The following is a 23723-nucleotide window of genomic DNA, read 5'->3' on the forward strand; positions in this document are numbered from 1 at the left end:
GCTGATATTCCATATGGCATTCCAGTATACGTGAATAACCCCAAGTGAGTATTGATTGCCACATATTTTTTTGATGCTTCATCCAATTTGATTTGCTGATACACCTGTAATAAATCCAGTTTCATGAACTTCCTGCCATCATTTAGAGATTGGAATAACTCCTCCACTCTCGGCATGGGATGTTCAGTTATTTGCAGAGCTTGATTAATGGTGATTTTGTAATCATCACAAATTTGAATTTGTTCACTGGGTGTTCGAACTGGCACAATGGGAGCTGCCAAATCACTATATTGAAATTTTTCAATTATTCCTTCAATTTCCAATCTGTTGCGTTCTGATTCAATCTTTCCTTTTATTGCAAAAGTACCGTCCTTGGCTTACAGAACTTTGGTTCAGCTCCAGGTTTCAATTGTCACTTTGCCTGGACTCCTTTGATTTTCCCCAAGTCTTTTCCAAAAATCATTTGATATTTCTTAAGTACTTGTCTCAGCTTTGATTTTGGTTCATTCTCCGTATACATCTTCAGCACTGATCCAATTTCCATCCAATCAATTTGGATATACGATAACTAATTCCTTCCAAACGATGCATGTCCCTTTGTGTCAACAATGATGAGGGGTAAATCTTTCACAATCTTTCCTTTATATTCAACGTCTGCATTTACCAAGCACCTTGACTTTCACCCGTGACTGTTTACATCACCATGTCGGACTGTTTCATAGTAAGGTCAGGTAATAGTCGTGCTTTCACATTTTTTGGCATTAGAGTCACAGACGCTCCGGTGTCCAACATCCAAAGAGGCTTGTTGATTTTAACCTCGACATAAATTTCATATTTCTTATCCCCACACTAAGGATTGCCTTTTCCTCCTTCGAGTCATTAGATTCGCCACTAGAGATTTCATCCTTCTCTTCCACATTTTCACTTTGGACTACTGTTTGTTGATCTTGGTTTCTGGGTTTTTTTTTCTTTTTTGGCTTATTTTTTTCTCCTTTGACAACTGGACTTGATGTGTCCTTCCTCGTCACATAAGTAGCATTTGGCCTTTTTGAAGTAAATTATCAGGGGTGTGGTTGGTTTTCCCTCAACGGAAGCATTCTTGTCGATTTAATTTTGTCACTAACCCCACTCCAGATGGCTCTCCTTGTATGATATCCATATTTTGGGTGGCCTTTTTAAAATTCAACACTGTAGCATATGCATACTTAATGTCTAAATCATTCTTAATTAGCAAATGTGTTGGGCATTGCGGTCAGCCAAACCCAAGACCAACCTGTCCTTTAATGTTTCATGCAAGACCTCCCCTAACTCACAACTTTCTGCCACTCTATGTAATTCAGCCAAATATTCGCTTACAGGTTTGATTGCTTTTTGTTTTCTGGAATAAAATTAGTATCATTCTGCAATTATTACTGGTTTGGAGAATAGGTGTTCCCCTAATACCACACACATCTTCATAAGACCTAGCACTTGCAATAAAAGGGACTTCATCAGTTTAAATATCTTTCTTCCCACTTCATTTATAAACAGTGTTTGTTTCCTTTTTAAAACTGGTGTATCTGTTATATTGTGGGCAAGACAGTACATATTGAATCTCTCAATGTAGTCATACCAGTCTTCTGAGTCCTTATACTCTCCAAATGGCTTTCCACAATTTTAAGTTGTTTTTCCCACTTCTTTTCCTCTTCCTTTGTTCCCTTTGTTTGAGCCTGTGGGGCTCACTGCTGTGGTAGCCTTGCGTTTACTCTTTAAATCTTCTCTCTGATGTTCGGAGCATAGAGTAAGTTCGTTTCAATCCTCATCCCCAATCTGTTGTGTATTCTAGAAATACACTAGCAAACGGAAACGTGGTGCTTCATTCATTCTTTATTACTAATCTAAAAATAGTTTCCTGCCTGTACAAGTTATGACATCATACACAGGCTTGCGTACCACACCTGCTTGCATCCACAACAGAATGCAGGTCAGTTAGGCAGAAAAATGGTAAGTGAAATTTAATCCTGTGCCACCCATCAGCAGAAGGCATAAACAAGAGGTCAGGAGTAAGAGGTTAGAGGAGATTTCAGAAAGATTGTTTTTCCATGCATAGTGGTTGGAAGTTGGAATGCACTGCCGAGAGGATGGTGGAAACAATGAGTCTCACAACCCTTTAAAAGAATCTAAATGAGTACTTAAATTGCTAAGGCACAGGTGGCTCTGGAACAAGAGTGGTAAATGAGATTAGTACAGAAACACTTAGTATAATTATTTTCCCTTCCGGACTATATTTAATTTTATTTATTTTCTCTTTGTTGGTGAAGAACAGGTGATTAATTTTTATTAATAAATTCTCAGGATAGACTGCCCAGTCTTTTTTTTTAATTTTCTTAGATTAGGTGGGGTTTTATATAATTTTATTTTATTTTTTTGAAGATTTCAGTTTGAGGAGATGAGAACATATTTGTTAATTGTGGTGTAATTAAATATGTAATATCATATGATGTCATATAGTGATTTTTTTTCTTTCTTAATTATGTACTCCTATTCTCCTCATGTATTGTTTACCTATAATATGATTAATAAAAAGAATGAAAAAGAGATTAGTACAGAAAGATACTTTTTGATTGGCATGGACGGAGTGGGCCGAAGGGACTGGTTCTGTTCTGTATGAATCTATGACTCTAGATCAGTGGTTCCCAACCTTTTTTATGCCCCGCACCCCTAAAAAATTTTAATATGTTCTCGCACCCCTTAAAGTAATAATTTATTTAAGAATAAAGGTGAAGGTGAACAAAACAAATTTGTATAATCAATTTTTAATAATATATAAACAAAAATGAAACCTATGGAAAAGAAAAAATATTACAACAAATTAAAAGTTGCATAAACCCTACAAAAAAATTAAATTTTCATCCATGCATGAAATTTCTTTAAAAAAAAATTAAAGAACTAATGTTCAAATGTTCATAAACCAATTTAAATTTAATGACTCTTTTGTTCCTGTTTATTGCTTAAGAATTTTTCTAAACGTGGCACCTTATTGCTGATACCAACCCGCATGTCTGCCTGTGCACCCAAGCGATTTCTAGATTTTGTCTTGATGACAAAAGGGCTCTAAATCCAGACTCACATAAGTATGTCGTCGCTAATGGGATGAGCACAGTTAATGCTTTTTCACAAAGTCTTGGAAACGTGTCCATTGCCGAACACCAATATTGTTCCAAAGTTTTGTTTTCAAACTGCATTTCAAGAACACGATTTGTACGCAGTTCAATAAGATCTTCCTTTAGCTCTTCATCATCTGACATATTATCCAAATTGAAGGAGTATGGATTTATAATCCATTCTTCAGAAGTTTCCAGTTCTCCTCCTCCAAAATATCCATCAAATGACTTTGATAGTATTTCCAAATGATCCACAATTTCTTCACACACACTTGGAATTAGGGACTCATCGTCATCAACCATTTCTTCGAGTGATGGAAAATTTGAAAGATTCCCTCTTTTAACTCATCGACTCCAAAGATGTAAATTTTCTTTGAAAGCATTTAACTTTTCACAGCATTTCAATATGTTTATGTTTTTCCTTGAATAGATATACACTCAGGTCATTCATACGTGAAAATATCACTCAAATAGGCTAGCGTTTGGTTGAATTCTTGTGATTCTATTTCTCCGGGCAGATCATAGTCATGTTCCTTCAGAAAAGCTTTGACTTCTCGCAGTTCAAAGAAGTGCATTAAAGCTCTCCCACGTGACAGCCAGCGGACTTCCATGTGGAAAACCAAAACTGAATGCTCACTTCCAAAATCTTCACAAAGCAACTTGAAGAGGCAGTGGTTCAGAGCACGGCCCTTAATCCAGTTGATGGTCTTCACAGAAGTGTCAAGGACCTTTTTCAACTTTGGAGGCAATGTTTTTGATGCCAAAGCATGTCGATGAAGAAAACAGTGGGTACCTTGCAAGTGGAGAATCTCTTGTTTCATCAGTGCAAAAAATCCTGATTTATTTCCCAGCATAGCAGGGGCACCGTCGGTACACACAGAACCAATAATTTTGATATCTAAGTCATATTTCACAAAGAAGTCCTTCACACACTGGAAGACATCTTTTCCTTTTGTGGTTGTTTTCAGATCTTCACAGAACAGGAAATCTTCCATTATGACACCATCATGGACATACCTCACTAATGCGATGAGCTGACTGCAATTTGCAACATCAGTTGTTTCGTCCAACTGGAGAGAGATTTTCAAGGGACTAGCCTAATTTGGTCCAAAATGTCCAAACTCAAATCAACAATTCGGCTCTGAATAACATTATTTGATAACGACACTAATTTAAGCTTGCTTGAGGCTTCTTTTCCCAGAACAATTGTTGCCATTTCTAATGCACACGGTTTTATCACCTCTTCTGCAATTGTATGGGCCTTCTTGGATTTGGCTACTTTATATGCCATGTGGTATGAAGCCATCAGCAGTGGATTGTCAGCAGATATAAAACCTAATTTTGGAAGGGTTGTTCGAGAATCAAAGCGGCTCCTTTTAGCTTTCAATGATCCAACATCATGGCCTGCAACATCTGCTCCACCGTGCTGGTTGTTGAAGTGTTCCTGCAGCTTAGATGGCTTCAAATTTGCATTTGAAAAGACAGCATCACCAAGAATGCACTGGGGTTTTTCCAGATCCTCAGTTGTTCCGGTGCAAGTGAAACCAAACTGCACATAATCATCATTCATTTGTTGATATAATGAAGGGTCACTTAATAATTTACATAACACAAATAAATAATAAGAAATAAAAATCGAACGTAATTCGCTGCAAAACACGAAACAAGAAGTTTGGTCCCTATTTTAAATGTCCCAATTAAAAAAAAGTTATAGGGCAATGCCATTTAAAAGCGTTGAAACGCGCTAAAATTCATAGAGAATCTCATTCTATTGAATAGAGAAAAAAGAGGACATCCCCATCTTTAATTTGGACTTTTTTAAAAATCGATATTTTTATCTTGAATATATAGGACGGTTCCCTTAATATAAACAAAAAAACAGGAATGCTATCTTGCACCCCTGGTTGGAAAACCCTGCTCTAGATGGTTATAATATTTAATATAACAATATTTATTCAAAACAAAATGTCTGCTTATTTATTTATTTGTACATACTTGTCCTGCATATGTTTTGTTTGCCTGTATGTGTATTAAGTCTTGTTGTGGTCTGTATGTTTTGGACTGAGCATTGGAGAATGTTGTTTTATCGGGTTGTACTTGTACAATCAGATGACAATAAACTTGACTTAATATATTGAAAATATTTACATCTCTTCAATTTTTCCTTCAGTTGTTCAGTTTGCATTAACTTTCCCCCATGACTGCTAAATGTGAGAACTAAATCATAGCATCAGTGGCAGTAGCAAAGTACCTGAGTATTGTGTACTTCTAAGCCTGCATTACAAAGCAATGTATTGCACAAAGCATCACTAGTTGTTAAAATACAATAAATTTCTGACCCTCAAATATCATTTCAAGGCAGCAGTTAGCATAGTGGTTAGTATGATGCTATTTCAACGCCACGGGTTCAAATCCAGCACAGTCTGTAAATTTGTACATTCTCCTCGTGTCACGTGTGGATTTCCTCCAAGTGCTCCAGTTTCCTCCCACCCTCCAAAACATACATGAGTAGTAGGTAAAATGGCATATTTGGGCAGCATGGGTTTATATAGCCAGAAGGGCATGTTACCATGCTGTGTGTCTATATTTTTTAAAAACATCAATTTAAAAAGGCAATACTCAGCCTTTAACTATGTGCAACTAAACACGATCTAAGTCCTAAAGCTTTTGCCAGCAGCGTTGCATGTGGAGAACTCGGACAAATAATTCAAGTTTAACATATTTAGAGGGCCCAAAGGGCCATGGTATAACTGAACCAAGGAAGGGCAAAAGAAGAAAGGAACAAGTGGACGTTAGAGAAGAAAGGAGAAAAGAAAAAGAGGGTGTTACACAAAAGGAAGGGAATAAAGTGATAAAGGAAAGAAAGATGAGGAAAGATTAATCTTGCTTAATCAAATCAGATCTATAATATTTTCTTGATATTCCAATACATTATTCTTGACGTTACCCTGTGTAATATGTTACTTTCAAAATACTACCTTCAATTTTTTTCTTTCTTTGGCTTGGCTTCGCGGACGAAAATTTATGGAGGGGGTAAAAAGTCCACGTCAGCTGCAGGCTCGTTTGTGGCAAAATAGTAAAAACTTTAGAAAGTTCAAATTACATGTCCTGCGTCCTTAAACTTTGAGCCTGCTGTATACAGGTAATTGTTATTTTGAGTATTTATCAACTTTCTTTTAAACTTTATTCAATTTTATCCAAAAAAATACAAACAACCATTTCTATTTCAAAATTTGCTTATCCCTTAGCATGCGACACTTTTTTTCCTCATTTTAATTGGCCTATGTTGCCATACAGTCATTTGGGCAAAACCAAGCTGGTACTCAATGGAGGACTCATGAGAATGCTGCATTGATAAAGGTTCCTTCCGTTGCATGTGATGATAACCCTAGGAGAGTAGAACTCTGCTAATCCAGCATGCTTGGGACATTGATGGTGAAACTTGTAGATTTTCTGGAATTACTGGAAATTACTTCCTTTTAATCCAGCAGTTAGTGGTTAGTACAACACTGTTACAGCGTCAGCAGCTGGGGTTAAAATCTGGCGCTGTCTCTCCATGTCTGCATGGGTTTCCTCTGGGTGCTCCGGTTTCTTCCCACCGTTCAAAAAAAAGTACTGCAGTTTGTCGATTAATTGGGTGTATTGGGATGAATACAAGCATGGGTTTGTGGGCCAAAAGGGCCTGTTACCACAATGTGTCTGAATATTTTTAAATATAATTTAATACTGTGATTATTTTTATTTAGAGGAAGTGGAAGAAAAAGGGCCATGGTGAATTTGTAAGGACAATTGGAACAGAGGTCAGAGGGGGAGTGAGAACTGAGGCCAAAGTGCATCAGACGGAGCATGGAACAGGGGTCCCAATAAGTCAAAGGGAACACAGGAAATGTGGCACCACTGTATCAGAGGGAGTATGTGTGACAGGGCTCATTGTGCCAGAGGAAGCATGGAAAAGAGCACAGGAACATGGATCCCAGAATGTCAAAAGCAGCATGGGAAAAGGGGAACAACTGCATCGGAAGGAGTCCGGGAACAGGGGCCCCAGCGTGTCAGAGGGATTTTGGGAACAGGTCAACAGAGTGCCAGAGGGAGCATTAGAAAATGGGTGCCAGTGTGTCAGAGGGAATAGGGGAACAGGGACCTCAGTGTGTCAGGAGTACGGGAACAGTGACCCCAGTATGTCAAAGGGAATAGGAGAACAGGGACCTCAGTGTGTCAGAGGGAGTAGGGGAAAAGGGACCTCAGTGGGTCAGAGGGAGTAAGGGAACATAGATCTCAGTATGTCAGAGGGAGTAGAGGAACAGGGGCCCCAGTGTGTTGGAGGGAGCACAGGAACATGGACCCCAGTGCGTTAGAGGAAGTAGGGGACAGGGAACCCAATGTGTCAGAGTGTGGAAATAGGGACAATTGTCTTTGGGGGCAAGGAAATCAGGGTCCCAAATAGTCAAAGGCAGCAGGGGAACCAGGGCTCCAGGGAAACAAAGGGACTGCCTGAATCATCAGGCAATGAGGCTCATGCTGAATGATCCAAACAATGGGCCAATGCATTATTGAATTTAACTTGTAATGTCTGCTCTACATGAGATCCCATCTCACTTGAAGAATTGCACCTGGTCTCAATACTCAAGTAACCTCACAAAATATACATTTATATCAAGGGTTGTTTAAGAATTAGTTTAAAAAACTGTTTATATATTTACTTAAATGTGTAGGGCGTTTCAAAAATAATCCTTGCTCCAAAACAATTTTGAGATTATAAGCTTGAGATGTGAAGCACATCTAAGAAAATTGTCGTTTCAGAGGTTTCAAGTGAAACCGATCATTAAGAAGTTTCCTGATCTTTGTACGAGCCATTCTAGAGCCCACCTCACTGATATAAGACAAAGGAGGAAAAACCCAACACCCAACCCCAACCAACCAATTTTCCCTTGCAACCGTGCCTGCCTGTCCCGCATCGGACTTGTCAGTCACCAACGAGCCTGCAGCAGACGTGGACATACCCCTCCATAAATCTTCGTCCGCGAAGCCAAGCCAAAGAAGAAAAGAAAGAATATAATGAAGTAAAGATTCAGAAGTGTCAGTGAGGCTGATGCACTGGTGTTGCACAGTTGGACTCTGCAGACACCGTGCAGCCCAATTTGTGGTGCCATCTGCAGAGGGGGGAGGGGGCGAGGGCAGCTAAGATGTTGAAGTGCTCACACCTTTGCAGTCCAGGACACTTGGCATACAAACCCCAGACAACCCAAAAGCCACAGCGGCCTGCAAACCCCACCTCAACTGCTCCGGTTTCTGTTAACCTACTCTCCAGTCTCCCTCCTTTACCTATTCCTCTAGCTCTTTACCCCCTGCCCTCTCCAATCAGAGCCATCCCTCCCTCCCTCACCCACTTATTACTGCCTGCCTTTGGGACCATGATCCTTCCCCTTCCATTTTGTTGGGGAGCCTGATGAAGGGCTCAAACCCGAAACATTGGTTATGCATCCTTATCTTTGCCATATACACTGTTTTGACCAGCTGAGTTTCTCCAGCCTTGTGCTTTAATTCAGTCACAGTGTCTGCAGACTTTCGTTATTTATCCCTTGCAAGAAAGGCTGGCGCCCTCTTTATCTGATGCAACGTTTGGATGAAAGTGGGTTCAGGACAGGGGTTCAACAAAAACATTGCACCCACCCCGGCCCCGATTGCATGTTACTTAGCGGAATTGGCGCGGGTTCGACGACCATGCGCCAACGCCGCGGGGCAAGGTGCAGAGGCTGCACCGTTGCATCGTCCGTCTCCCGAGTGTATCTATCAGCGTGCGGTGGGAGCACATTCCACCGGCTGTGTCTGGCTCTTGGCTGGGCAAATGCAGCCTAGCACCCGTTGACAGTGAAAAGGCTGAGGCCCAGCTGCAGTGACCGGATGCACCCACGCCGGCCGCGGCTCACTTACATGCCTGCACCCTCCGACGCCGCGAGAGGAGCCGAACACCGGTGCGCGGAGCCCCACCCCTCCTACCTGCACGGGAAATGGCGGGTCTCGCGAGATGGGTAGGGCGGCACGCGGTGTCCGTTGCCAATGGATGGAGGGCGCGCGGGGCGGCGGTTGGAGCGGAGCTTACGGCTGGTGCGAGGCCGAGTGTCTCCCGCTCAAACCGGATGTCCCGCCAAAATGACTGCACTCCACACGGGATCCCCCTCCCGCCAAATCCATCCCTTCCTCAAAGCAGATCCCTCCAAAACCAGCCCTCCTCAACTAGATCCCCAGCCCTCCTCAACTAGATCCCATCCCTCCAAAATCAACGCTCCTCAACTAGATCCCCATCCCTTCAAAACCAGCCCTCCTCAACTAGATCCCCAGCCCTCCTTGACTGGACCCCCAGCCCTCCTCTAGATCCCCAGCCCTCCAAAACCAGCCCTCCTGAACTAGATCACCAGCCCTCCTCAACTAGATCCCCAGCCCTCCTCAACTAGATCCCCAGCCCTCCTCAACTAGATCCCATCCCTCCAAAATCAACGCTCCTCAACTAGATCCCCATCCCTTCAAAACCAGCCCTCCTCAACTAGATCCCCAGCCCTCCTTGACTGGACCCCCAGCCCTCCTCTAGATCCCCAGCCCTCCAAAACCAGCCCTCCTGAACTAGATCACCAGCCCTCCTCAACTAGATCCCCAGCCCTCCTCAACTAGATCCCCAGCCCTCCTCAACTAGATCCCCAGCCCTCCTCAACTAGATCCCCAGCCCTCCTCAACTAGATCCCCAGCCCTCCTCAACTAGATCCCCAGCCCTCCAAAATCAACCCTCCTCAACTAGATCCCCATCCCTTCAAAACCAGCCCTCCTCAACTAGATCCCCAGCCCTCCAAAACCAGCCCTCCTCAACTAGATCCCCAACCCTCCTCTAGATCCCCAGCCCTCCTCAACTAGATCACCAGCCCTCCTCAACTAGATCACCAGCCCTCCTCAACTAGATCCCCAGCCCTCCTCAACTAGATCCCCAGCCCTCCAAAACTAGTCCTCCTCAACTAGAACCCCAGCCCTCCAAAACCAGCCCTCCTCAACTAGATCCCCAGCCCTCCTCAACTAGATCCTCATACCTCCAAAACCATAGTTAATGTGCTAATTAAAACCAAAATTGATTATTGGTGGCCTTAAAAGTTAATTTATATTTGTATTATAAATTCCCTCTTGTTAAATGTTTCAAAATTCATTTTTAAGAAAGTTTGCCCATGAAGAGCCTATGAACAGCAACCCAGGGGAATGTAGCGGGGATCAGTTGCAGGAAGATCTGATGTCTCATATCTCCTGGAGATGTACTCCTAAAGTGCCACATAATCGTCAGCCTTATTTCTCCATAGCTAGAGGGGTCCACCCTGGCTCCCTTCATTTAAATGGGAAGCCAACTTGCATTGGAAAAGAATTTAGAGGGTTAGTGTCCAAAAAGAAACAGCTGGAGTAACTCAGCAGTTCAAGCCTCATGAGGGGAAAGTGGATTATTAATGTTTCAGGCTGAAACGCTTCATTAATACTGATCATGGAAGGAGGAGAAGGCCAGTATCATGAAGAAAGGCTGGAAGGATGAAACAGGGCCAGTAGGGGACTGAGAATATTCAAAAGCATTTAGACAATTATGTGCGTAGGAAGGATTTAAGAGGTTATGGGCCTTATTTTAGCAAAATTTGCCATAAAATCGAGAAATTTCTCTAGTGGCAAACCTCTGGAATTTGTTGCCACTGTCAGATGTGGAGGCCAGACCATTGGGTGTATTTATAGGTATTGATAGGTTTCTGAATAGTCAGGATATCAAGGTTATGGGGAGAAGACAAGGGAGAAGGGCTGAGTGGGAGAATGGATCAACTCATGATGGAATGGCAGAGTGGACTCAATGGGCCAAATGGCCTACTCTGCTCCTATGTCTTATGATCTCAAATTAGACTAGCCCAGAATGCCACCTTGCTCTGCATTGGTGAATTGAGACAAAGGGCTTGTTCTGTTCTCTGACTCCTTGAGCATACACAATCAGTTTATTAAATCCTTGGGCCAAATCAGTCTCTGTCAGTCCATTTAACATTTTAGCATTCAGGAGCATAGAGTGCATTAGCAATTTGGAAGTTGTTGAAGTAGAGAGGGAGCATTAATATGTAATGTTACAGATAGATCTAATACTTTGTCCAGCTGATTGAACATCTACAACCTTATTCCTTCCCAAGATATACTGTATATTAACCAGTGTTAGATAGTGTTTATATTTTTGGCACCATATTGCATCAGAGATGTATTACTACTAAAGAGAAACAAAGGAAGATTTACGAGAATATTACTAAGACAAGAAAATTGTATCTATAAAAGAAGATTGAGTAGGCTGGGATTGTTGTGTTTATAATAGCTGAATGAAGATTAAATCAAAATAAAGAAACAAAAACATGCCCACAATACTGAGCTGGTTAGATGGGGTTTGTTAAGAAACAGACTTAATGTTTGAAATTGATGACTTTCCATTGCAATGTTGATGCATTTAATAAATATTCTCTTTCCATGTTGAATATTTCTAGCACTTTGTTATTACTTCAGATTTTCCATTCCTAATATATTTGGTATTGGAGATATAATGGAACTGGGAAAAATTACGAGGAACTGAGACAAAATAAAATACAAAATAACAAAAGAAGGATTCAATTTTCTTTGCAAATATAAGCTATTTAAAATAACAGAGAAATATTACAGGACTTCATCATCAACTAGATGGCTCATCAATGGAGAGGGTAAAGAACTTCAAGTTCCTGGAGATCAACATCTCTGAAGATCTATCCAGGGGCCTCCATATCGATGCAAACACGAAGGCTTACCAGGGACTATACTTGGTTAGGATTTTGAGGAGATTTGGTATGTCACCAAAATCTCTTGCAAATCTCCTCAGGGGTACCATGGAGAGCATTCTGACTGGTTGTATCACTGTCTGGTATGGAGGTGCCAAAGCACAGGACAGGAAAATAGTACAGAGGGTTGTGAACTCATCCAGTGCCATCATGGGCATCAGTCTTCACTCCATTAAGGACATCTACAACAGGTGGTGTCTCAAAAAAAGTCTGTAGACCATGCCCTTTTGTCACTGCTACCATCAGGAAGGAGGTACAGGAGCCTGAAGATGAACACCCAAATTTACAAAAACGGCTTCTTCCCCTCCACCATCAGATTTCTGAACGGACAATGAACCATAGACACTACCTCACTCTTTTCTTCTATTTGAACTAATTTATTTATTATTTTACAAATGTAATTTATAACAATTTTGTACCTTATTTATTTTTTACTGAAGTTTAAACAAACATCTGCATAAGATATATCTTAGATATTAAACATATATATCATATATTCATATTTGCCATGATTTTCCACATAAAATACTTATCTAAGGAATACACTCATAGAGAGAAGAGGAAGACAGAACAAGTACAAGTAGGGAATGGTTTTTTTTCAGTATAATCGTTGATTTGTAAGAATAAAGTCAGGCCTATGAAGTAATATGCAGTTAAACATTTTTCACAGTATGAATCAAATTGTTCCAACTTATGATTAACAGATACTGTTATCTTCTCCATTTTATAAATATCCATTATAATTTCCTTCCATGCGTTTAAAGTTGTGGTCTCCTGTGAGTCTTTTTACCAGCTACCAGCAGCATATTCATTAAATATTTATCTCTTTTCAACCATTCTTGAGTTATATATAAAAAATATATGGTCTTACACATTTATTAAAGGTATTTCACATTTAAAAATGTCTTGTGGGGCATTGTGCATCCCAATCCAATAATCTTTGACAACAGGGCAGTCCCAAAAAATAAGACAATGGTTTGCATTTTGATTTTCACAATTTCTCCAGCAAACAGGGAGGTTACTATCATAATGGGATTTCTCAGAGGGTGTAATAAAATATCAGGTTTTTCCACCCAAACTCTCTCCATTTTTGTGAACTGGTCATTGCCATTGATACCTTCATATTATTCTCCATTCTTCCTCAAATATAGTTATCCCTCCTTCCTTTTCCCATTTTGTTTTAATGTATGAAGTCAAGTGTGTTTTAATATTTGACAGACCCTTATATCTATTTGAAATTATTTTACTACCATTATCTGAATTATATGTTTTTCTAAACAGTTCAAACAAATATGTACTTGCCTTGGTTACATTTTTTAACTTTCATATTAACATAATGTTGCATCTTCAAATACCGATAAAAATTTTGTTTTTCTAATTTGTTTCTCTTTAAGCATTTCAAAACTGAATAATTTTCCTTCTTTCATTATATTACAAAGAACTGTTATTCCTTTAGCTATCCAGTCCTTAAATCTAGCATCCAATTTATTTGGTGTGAAATCCAAGTCATATGCCCACCATTTAAGAATTGCAATATATATTCTTTTGTGGTATTTTTCCATATTTTAAGAGTCATTTTCACCCATGGGTTATAAATACTATTTATGTATCTTTGTAGGTTGTTATCAGTCAAAATTGCTTTTATGGGGATGGAAAGTATCGTCTCAATATTTTTCCATTGAGCATCATATGATGGGTTACACCAGCATATCACAGCCCCCTTCTCCTCACTCCCAAAATCAGTCCCCACAGTGTGGGGACAGTCCACGCCGGCTGCCCAACAGTGTGAGGGTTGATTTCGTGAGTGGGGAGAGAATGGGGCAGTAGGATCAGTGTGGGGATGTCTCGCGTCGGCCGCCCGACAGTGTGGGGACTGGGAGAGGAGCTTTCAGGTGCTGGCCAGCTGACTGTAATCTGATTGCAGCCACCTAAAAGTGGCTGCATTCAGATGGCTGGGGAGGCCACTGTGCTGTGAGGATTATCCCTCTTGGAGGAGGGTTACCAAGCTCGCCTTGCAGGGACCTCCTGCACATTCATGTGGCTTTCCCACAGATGTATTTTGCCAAAATATGCAGCTTTACAAGCGGGGCAATTGGCCACCTGAAAGTGCCTACCCAGAGGTCAATAAATGTTTGAAACTCATTTTAATTGGTGGTGGAGAAAAAAAAAAATCATCACCTCCTTAGATTTGCATTTGATGAACTATAAGCATTTAGAAAAGTAAGGCCTTGATAGGGGATAGATAGAAAGGGTTTGTGTGTTAGAAATCATGAGGTAACCAAAAAGATGGATGAGGGCAGGACTGTAGACATTTTCTATTTGGACTTTCGAGCAAGACCTTTGTCAAGGCTGATCCAGAGGGGTCAGATCTCATGAGATCCAGGGTGAATAGAGAATTGTCTTTGATGGTGGGAGGCAGATGGTGGTGGTAGTGGGTTGTTTCTTAGAATAATGGGGTGTCACAGGGATCAGTGCTGGGCCTAATGTTAATGACAAGGATGACGAGGTTTGCAAATGAAATCAAAATTGCTGGGATGGAGCACAGTGAAGAAGGTTACCTAAGATTATAACAGGATAGAGATGAACTGGGAACGTGGGCCAAGGACTAAAAGATGAAACATGCAAGGTGTTGCTTGGAAGGTTAAAACAATGTAGGAGTTATATTGTGAATTGTAAGGCCCTGGAGGCAGTGTTCCCTCTAAGCTGCATGCACATTCACACAAAACTGACTGTGTACATGCGCACATGTGCACATACACTCAACGGTTTCTTTTGTGCGCACACATGCAAGCCATGTGTGCGCACGTGTGCACTCACAGTTTAGAGGGTACACTGTGTGAAGGGTGTTGTAGAACAAAGAGATTTGGGGGTATAGGTACATAGTTCCATGAAAGACAGGGTGGAGAAGAAGGTCCTTGGCCTGCTTGTCTTCATCGGTCAGGGCAGGAGTATGTAATCATCATGTTACATGTGACAATTGTAAAAAGCACTGGTGAGCCCACACATGGAGTTGAGTGCACACTTCTAGTCACCTAGTTATAGGATGGATAGCATTAAGCTGGAAAGGGTGCAGAAAAGATTCATGTCACCAGGTCTGGCTGGCTTGAATTGTAATGAGAGGTTGGATATAATGTAGGGCTTTTCTCCCTGGAGTGTAGTAAGCTGAGGGTCAGATAAAGTCTTTTTTCCCAGGGTAAGGGGGTCTAAAACAAAAGGACATAGATTTGAGATGAGACGGGAAATATTTTAAAGGACTTGAAAGGTGCTTTCTTCACATAGTGAGTATATGGAACAAACTGCTTGAGAAAGTGGTAGAGAAACCTGTAACATTTAAAAAATATTTAGACAGATATATGTATAGAAAAGGTTCAGAGGGATATGGGCCAAACACAGACAAATGGGACTACTTTGGATGGCGTAGACAAGTTGGGCTGAATTTTATTCATTTTATTTAAGCACCTGGCTGCTTTTTGCTCATACCTTGTTGAAGGGCTCAGGCCTGAAACATTGGTTATGTATCTTTATAACCATATAACCATATAACCACTTACAGCACAGAACAGGCCAGTCCATGCCGTAGCAAATCCCCACCCTCCTAGTCCCACTGACCAGCACCCGGTCCATACCCCTCTAGTCCCCTTCTATCCATGTAACGATCCAGTCTTTCCTTAAATGTAACCAATGATCCCGCCTCGACCACGTCTGCCGGAAGCTCATTCCACATCCCCACCACTCTCTGCGTAAAGAAATTTCCCCTCATGTTCCCCTTATAATTTTCCCCCTTCAATCTTAAACCATGTCCTCTAGTTTGAATCTCCCCCTTTCTTAATTGAAAAAGCCTATCCACATTTACTCTGTCTGTCCCTTTTAAAATCTTAAACACTTCTATCAAGTCCCCTCTCAATCTTCTATGCTCCAGAGAAAAAAGCCCCAGTCTGCACAACCTTTCCCTGTAACTCAGACCCTGAAATCCTGTCAATCCTATGTATCTTTGCTACATAAAGAACACTGTGTGACAAGCTGAATTTCTCCAGTATTTTGGTGGAAACTGTATGCCCTGTGCCCTTGCTGTCAGACTTGCGACTCCATGAAGCTGAAAGATGGAATGTGAGATCATTTCAGTAAGACATGAGACATACGACATAGAAGTAGAAATAAGCTATTCAGCCTGTCAAGTCTGCCGTGCCATTTAATCATGAGCTAGCTGATCCACTTCCCCGCTAAGCCCCACTGCCTGGCCTTCTCCCCATAACCTTTGATGCCCTGTCTAGTCAAGAACCTATAAACTCTGCCTTAAATACACCCAATTACCTGGCTTCGACAATCACCTGTAGCAACAAATTCCATAGATTTACCACCCTCTGGCTAAAGAAATTCCTCCACATCTCTGAAGTTATGCCCTTTGATCCTATACTCTCCCACCAAGGGAAACAAACTTTCTACATCTACTCTGCCCATTCCTTTCAACATTTGAAATGTTTCAATGAGATCTCCCCTCATTTTCCGAAATTGCAATAAGTACAGGCCAAAAGCTGTACTTGTGATAGCACTTTCATTCCTGGAATCATCCTTGAGAACTTTCTCTGAAGCCTCTCCAATGTCAGCTCATCCTTTTATTAAATGAGGATCACACTATTCCAAGTGAGGTCTCACCAGTGGCTTATAGAGCCTCAACATCTCATCCCTGCTCTTATAGACTATTCCTCTCAAAATGAATACCATTGACTTAGAGACACATTGGATCAAGAGAGCTTATTCTGTCCCATAAATTCCAATGTTGTATGATTTATAATTACTGAGGCAGAGAATAATATACCTTAATTTTCTTGCCAAGACCATATAAACATGTTGGCAATACCTCTACTACACCTGTAATAAAACTTGTTTAGATTACAGAAAGCATTTGCTCATTTGCTGTGGCAACAGCTATACGATACAGTACATGAGTCTGACTTTACCCTTCTGGCATCTTAATAGGCAATGTTGGTTAGCAAACATAGGTTTCTATAGTGACATGTTATTATACTGGCATGTTTATGTAAAACTAGCATCTGTTCCTGATGCAGTTAAACTAACCAAGCAAGTAGACATGCAACTGAAGAACAGGATTTTGTGCTTGTGAAGGAAAAGCAATAATGGAGACCTAAAAGAGACAGAGCAAATATGACCCATCTGGCCCCCAGATATGATTGAACATTCACAGAACAAGATGGTGGTGAGAAAGCTAGAGGGTATCATGTGCAGGATGACCCCTGTAGCACTGGTAATGTGCGTCATCCGTGACTCATTTTCCTTCCTGAAATGTTGGAGACCTACTTAATGAGCAAGGAAGTGAACTTAGGCATGGTTACTAGTCATTTATATAGTATGAGAATGTAGAAAGAAGGCAAGCAGTTAGTTTATTTTGAAAATATTCCTGGAGTACTTGAATAATGTACTGTAGATGTCATTCTCATCATCTGGGCTGAAGAATTTAAAATGTTTGGAGTTATGATGGTGGGATATGTTGAGCAATGATTAATGGAGAAGGAATGAAAGCTAAATGGTATGATAATAGCATACATTTTTAGACTTTCTTTTCAATATTAAAGTCATATTCTTGGTTAAGATCTTTTGAATGATATTTCAGATACTGTCTCTGGCAAAAAGAACTTTTTTCTGATAATCAGAAAGAAAACTTCCACAATTATATCAGAGAGCTTGGGTACCCAATTTGTAATTTCTGCCACTGTATTTAGTCTGTGACCAAAGTTATCTGACTTTTTTTTTAATGTTTCTCTAACAACAGTACAGACGGTCCTTTGGTAGTGAATGGTTCTGCTCTATTGACATGGGATTCGATGTGATCAGAATCAGCATCGATTCCAAAGTCTGGCTCAGGGAAAAGTCTGAGTCCCAGTTATACTGAGCAGAAATTTCATCTGATTTCTATAGCATCATGAACAGGTGATTTCCTTGTGATATAAGTCCCCTATCTTTCTGATTTCAAACGTCATCAATTTTTGCTCCTTAGACGTTCTTATGCAAGTCTGACAGATAGAATTTAGTGATAGACTTTCAATCAATGGAGAAAATGGTATGGTAAACCCAGGTACAAATAGTTCATAATCATTTATTCAAGCGAATTTGGATATTTTGAGAACAAATAAATATAGAAGAGCAAAAATTCAAAATAAACAATGGCAAAGAATAGTGAAAGAACTTTTATTTGGAATTTTATGAAAAGACATTAATATAAAAGCCTTTATTTTGTCAGGATATCCAGAAATCTGCAGGAATCATATACTACATCCAATGCTTCTATTGTGGTCTCCTCTACATCAGAGACTAGGTGCAGACTGGGAGATCACTTTATTGAGCACCTTTGCTCTGTCCACTGTAATAGTAGGGATCTTCCATGGCCACCCATTTCAATTTCCCATTCCATTCCCATGCTGACATGTCTGTCCATGGTCTCATGCACTGCCAGACTGAGACCACCTGCAAATTGGAGGAACAACACCTCATATTCCATCTGGATACCCTCTAACTGATAGCATTAACATCCATATCTCCAGTTTCTGTTAGGCCCTCCCCTCCACCCCCGTCTTTCTCTTTCCCTATCTCTATTGTCTACTTTCCTCCAGCTCCCTTACCCTGTATCTCTCTTTCTAACTCCCCCTCTCTTCCTCACCATCTCTTATCTCCGCTCTTTCAGCTCTTAATTCACAGAGCTACCCCTACCCTCCCCCAATCAATTCTCAGCTTTTCTCTCCTGCCCTCCTATCCACGGCCACCTATGGCATCTTGCCTGTGGGCCTGTGCTCCTTCCCCTGCTCCTTCTTCCCTCCTCCCTCGCCTTTTTATTCAGGCACCTGCCTGTCTTTTGCTCATACCTTTTACTCAGGTCTGAAAATTTGGTTATATATCTTTGCCTCTTATAGAGTTTCTTCAGCAATTTTGTGTTTTGAAAATGCCAACCAAGTTGTCTATCAATAGGTTGGTTGTAGACAATAAAATTGCATGCATGGTTTAGGTGGATGGACTTTTTTTTGATACTTGGATTCCTACATTCTTAACATTTTGTAAATGACAATGAGAGTAAATTTATTGTCATACACATTGTACAATGTCTTCTTCTTTGGCTTGGCTTTGCAGGCGAAGATTTATGGAGGGGTAATGTCCACGTCAGCTGCAGGCTCGCTTGTGGCTGACAAGTCTGATGCGGGACAGGCAGACACGGTTGCAGCGGTTGCAAGGGAAAATTGGTGGGTTGGGGTTGGGTGTTGTGTTTGTCTTTTGTCAGTGAGGTGGGCTCTGCGGTCTTCTTCAAAGGAGGTTGCTGCCCGCCGAACTGTGAGGCACCAAGATGCACGGTTTGAGGTGATATCAGCCCACTGGCGGTGGTCAATGTGGCAGGCACCAAGAGATTTCTTTAGGCAGTCCTTGTACCTCTTCTTTGGTGCACCTCTGACTCGGTGGTCAGTGGAGAGCTCGCCATATAACACGATCTTGTATGTACATATGCACTAAAATACTTACTTGCTGCACTGAATAGGTATTTTGTTTAAAAAATACAACAAACAATAACTATAATGTATATTTAATTGAATTAAAAAGAGACAAATTCAAAAGATATAGATAATAAATATTCATAGTTATTCTTGTGTAAAAGTAACTGAATAATAGAGTTAAATAAGAAAATTGTGCAATACACTAATGTGCTAGAGAAACTCAGCAGCAATCATAGGAAGTAAAGGGAAACCAATGTTTCAGGCCTGGGCCCTTCATCAGGAATCTCTGAAACAACAATGCAGACGGTCCTTTTGGAGTGAATTGTTCTGTTCTATTGACTTTAAGCATCCAGCCTCAAGGACAGATATATTCTTACTTTAATGTCTGATCCAAAAAATGCCCCTATGGAGCATTCCTTCAGCATTAGTGTCGGCTAGTTGTGGACTGGCACATTAATCGATGATTTTGGTAAGAGTACCAATGGTAAACTAAACTAACATTTAAATACATGATCTAAATAATTCTTCTGAGCCTGAAGTTTATTACTCACCAAGAGACTGAACAATTTTGATTTATCTAATGGTGTAAAATCATTGCTTGAAATTTTAAGTCCTTGTAATAGAACTCGGGAGAGAAATAAGCAAGTGGCTAAGTCATTATTGTCCATTTTACACCGTCACACAAAGGCAAAATTATCCCCCATGTTGCAGGAATGATGTCACAGCAGACTGTAGGCATTAGAATATAGATTTTGTATGCCAACATTATAGCAGATCTTGCATGTAATTGGTGTGCCAAGGATACTTAAAGTGAGTCAATCTTGGTGGATAAGGAGTAGATTTTTCCCAGGTGCAGAAAAAATCTGAAGATCAAATTGCCTAGTGTAATTATTAAACAGATGTAGAAGTCAGTTATTGGAATATCTTTAATAAACATTAGGGAATGAGTTTAAACTGATCTATTTTTCACAATACATACTCACTTTATATGTGCAGTGGTCTCATTAATCATTAATGTAGTGTCTTTTTAACAATTCTTTTTGTTAGAAATAATATAAGATTTGAATAGATAATGAAGAAAGTTTTGTTCTGCATGTTATAGAATAATGGATGCCACAAAATATGTTGCAAGAGGTATCCTATTTTCTACCTGCAACCACAGGGGCCTGTACCCAAGATGGCGGTGTCTGTGCTCAGCAGCGGCCACATGGAGTTGTAGTCTCTGAGGGTCCAGCAGCTGCGGCCTGCTGGAGACTGGCTCATGAGAACCAGAGCTGGGATTCGAGAGGATGCTGAGGGCAAGGAGGGCTCTTGAAGAGCTCCTGAAGGCTTCTTGATTGTGTTGGAGATTTGGATCTGGAACACCTTTTGCCAATGGATCCAACAGGTATCTATGTGACTGAAGAGGCTGCTGGAGGGCTGGAGGCAAATCCAGTGACTCTGAAGGGATTCTCTTTTGCTACCCTTTCTCTCTTATTGTAAGGGGCAGTGGGCAACACTAATGGCAACTCTTTGCCCTACAACAGACAGAAGGCAATTCTGTGTTATATTACATGTTCTGTATTATTACATGACAATAAAGGAATCTTGAATCCACGTGCAGACCCTCAGCAATGTAGTCTGAAATTGCTTTCTCCACACAAAGCTGACAAAATGAGGCCTCACCACCATGTCCTTCGGCTCCTCTGCTGCTGCTTGATTGTTCGGTTCCTTCCTTGCCTTCCAATACTGCAAGAGGAGAAATTTCCTCCAACTAAATTTTGAGTAGGCCAAGCAATAGTCATCGACACCAACACAAATTCTAGATACTGACTCAATCCTTCTCTCTGGGATCTTTCTGAAATTGATCTATTAAATCCTGAGCTGAATTTCAGACTACATACTATATCTATGTCATCAGCAAAGTCCATTTATTTCCATCTTTGAAACATTGTCTGATCCAAACATTCACTCAGCTCTTTTACTTTTGAAAGCCTCATGCAGATCAACAAAGGTTTCTGCATAAACAACAGTAATTTTAAAATTCAGTTGTTTATTTTCAAATTTTCCTATGATTTCAACTCTCCCTTTCTTTGTAATCCCTGTCAATATCCAAGATCAGTATGATGTTTATGTCCATTACAGACACTTGGCCGATGCAGGCTGGGTTTAGATGTTTCAAGAGGGATAGAGAAGGAGAGAAAGAGTAGGTGAATTTTCAGGGACTGCAGAAAGGGAGGGCGTTGTGGAGGAATTGTCTACAGAGTCAACGTGGATGGAAGTCAGATTTAGGGAGGAGGTTATGACTCTATTGGGAGTAATCTAGAGGTCCCTCGGGACTCTGAGGAGCAGATAAGTAGGAAGATTTTAAAATCATGCAAAATAATAGGGTCATTGTTATGGGAAACTTCAACTTCCCAGATATTGACTGGTACTTCCTTTCTGTAAGAGGGATAGATGGGACAGAATGTGGACTGGGCGACCAGAGGAGAGGCCATACTGGATCTGGTACTGTGTAATGAAGCTGGTCATGTGACAGACATCTCAATGAGGGAGCATTTCAGTGATAGTGACCTATCACTTGGAATATATAACCAAGTTTAACTCCCTGACCTTTAGCATACCTATAGACAGGATAGAAGTAGACAAAATGGAAGGGCTAATTACTATGGGATTCAGTAGGACCTGGGGAGAGTAAATTGGGAACAAATGTTCGCGGGTAATGTGGAGGATGTTTAGGGACCACTTGCATGGAGCTCTGGATAGGTTTGTCCCACTTAGATAGGGAAAAGCTGGCAGGATAAGAGATCTGTGGTTGAGAAAAGAGGTAATTCATCTAGTTAAGAGAAAGAAGGAAGCATACAGAAGGTTTAGGAAGTAAAGGTTATGAAAGAGTCATGAGAATTATATGGTAGGCGTGAAGGAGCTTTAGAAAGGACTTGCAAGAGCTGGAAGGGTGCACAAGAAGACCTTGGCAAATTGGATTAAGGAAAACCATTCTATGCATATGTGAAGAACAGGATGACAGTGAAAAGATAAATAAGGGAATATTTGCCTAGAGGTGAAGGATGAATACTTTGCTTCACTAGAGAGAGGGATCTTGGTGAATATGAGTTAAGTATAGAACAGGCTTATGTGCTGGAGATGTAAGGTTAAGAAACAGGAAGTGTTGGATCTTCTTAAAAGCATTCGGATTGATATACCCCAGGTTACTACAGGAAAACAGGAAAGAGATTGCTCGGGCATTGGCAATTATATTTGCCTCCTCCCTAGCCACGGGAGGGACTATAGGATTGGAGAATAGCAAATTTAGTCCCTTGTTTAAAAATGTGATAGGGAGAATCTTGCGACTTGTACACCAGTTAACTATTGGAGAGGATTCTTAGGGACAGGATTTATGAACATTTAGTGAAGTACAGTTTTCTCAGAGATAGCGTGGCTTTTCAAGGGGTAGGTCATATCTCACGAGTCTAAATGAGTCTTTTGATAAGTTAAGAAAAGAAATTGATGTAGGTAGGTGTGGTGTATACAGAATTTAATAAAGTATTTGACAAAGCCCCCTTGGTAGATTTATTCAGCAAGTTGTGAGGCAGGGGGAGTCACGTGATGGAGTAGTGGCTGGTTGAGTGGAACCAGCCCTCTCCAGAGAAAAGAAAAAAAAAGTTTGAAAAAACAGAGCTCAATAAACATAAAATACAGGAAGAAAAAGATAAAGTTACAGAGAAGGGATAGAAGATGGCATCCAAAAGAGAAAAATTAAGAATAACAGAGAAAAGGGAAGAAGGAAAATCACTGGAGATGAAAGAAGAAGGCCTTACCTGTACGTCAGAGCAGAGAGCCACCGTGGAGAGGAGCGGCCGATCTCCGATGTTGGTGAGTCCCCAGAGAAGCAGTGTCCTCCCAACCTGCGGACTTCAAAAATGGCTTTCAGGAGGAGTCACGTGATGGAGTAGTGGCCGGACGGTGAACTCCAGCCCTCTCCAGAAAAGTCGGGAAAAACAAGAGAAAATACAAAGGCACAGAAATACAAGTTAAAGAAAAGTGAGTATAAAGGTGGAAAGAAGATGGAGACAAAAGGAGAAAAATCAAAATCAACGGAAAGAAGAGAGGAAGAGAAGACAACGGAGGAAAAAGGTGAAGGCCTTACCTGTCCGAAGAGGCCCGCTGTGGAGAGAGGACCCCACTACCTCAGGTCGGTAGAAAAAGAACTACAACAATGGCTCACAGAGCCGAGTAAAAGTGCGCAACCGCGCATG

At 40.9% G+C, this 23723-nt stretch overlaps 1 protein-coding gene across 4 annotated transcripts in view; it reads right to left on the reverse strand.

Moving 5' to 3' along the window:
* Positions 1 to 9257, reverse strand: part of LOC138735872 (double-strand-break repair protein rad21 homolog) — an 84778-nt gene extending 75521 nt beyond the window's left edge. For 2 of the 4 annotated variants that reach the window (XM_069884413.1, XM_069884412.1), the window contains exon 1: positions 8814 to 9057. In XM_069884413.1, coding sequence (XP_069740514.1) covers positions 8814 to 8866 — 53 coding nt within the window. In that variant the 5' untranslated portion in view covers positions 8867 to 9057. The other 2 variants (XM_069884416.1, XM_069884414.1) reach the window with 2 other exon arrangements.
* Between the last annotated feature and the right edge of the window lie 14466 nt (positions 9258 to 23723).

This window comes from Narcine bancroftii, chromosome 6 (genome assembly GCF_036971445.1).
Source record: "Narcine bancroftii isolate sNarBan1 chromosome 6, sNarBan1.hap1, whole genome shotgun sequence".
Taxonomy (NCBI): Eukaryota; Metazoa; Chordata; class Chondrichthyes; order Torpediniformes; family Narcinidae; genus Narcine; species Narcine bancroftii.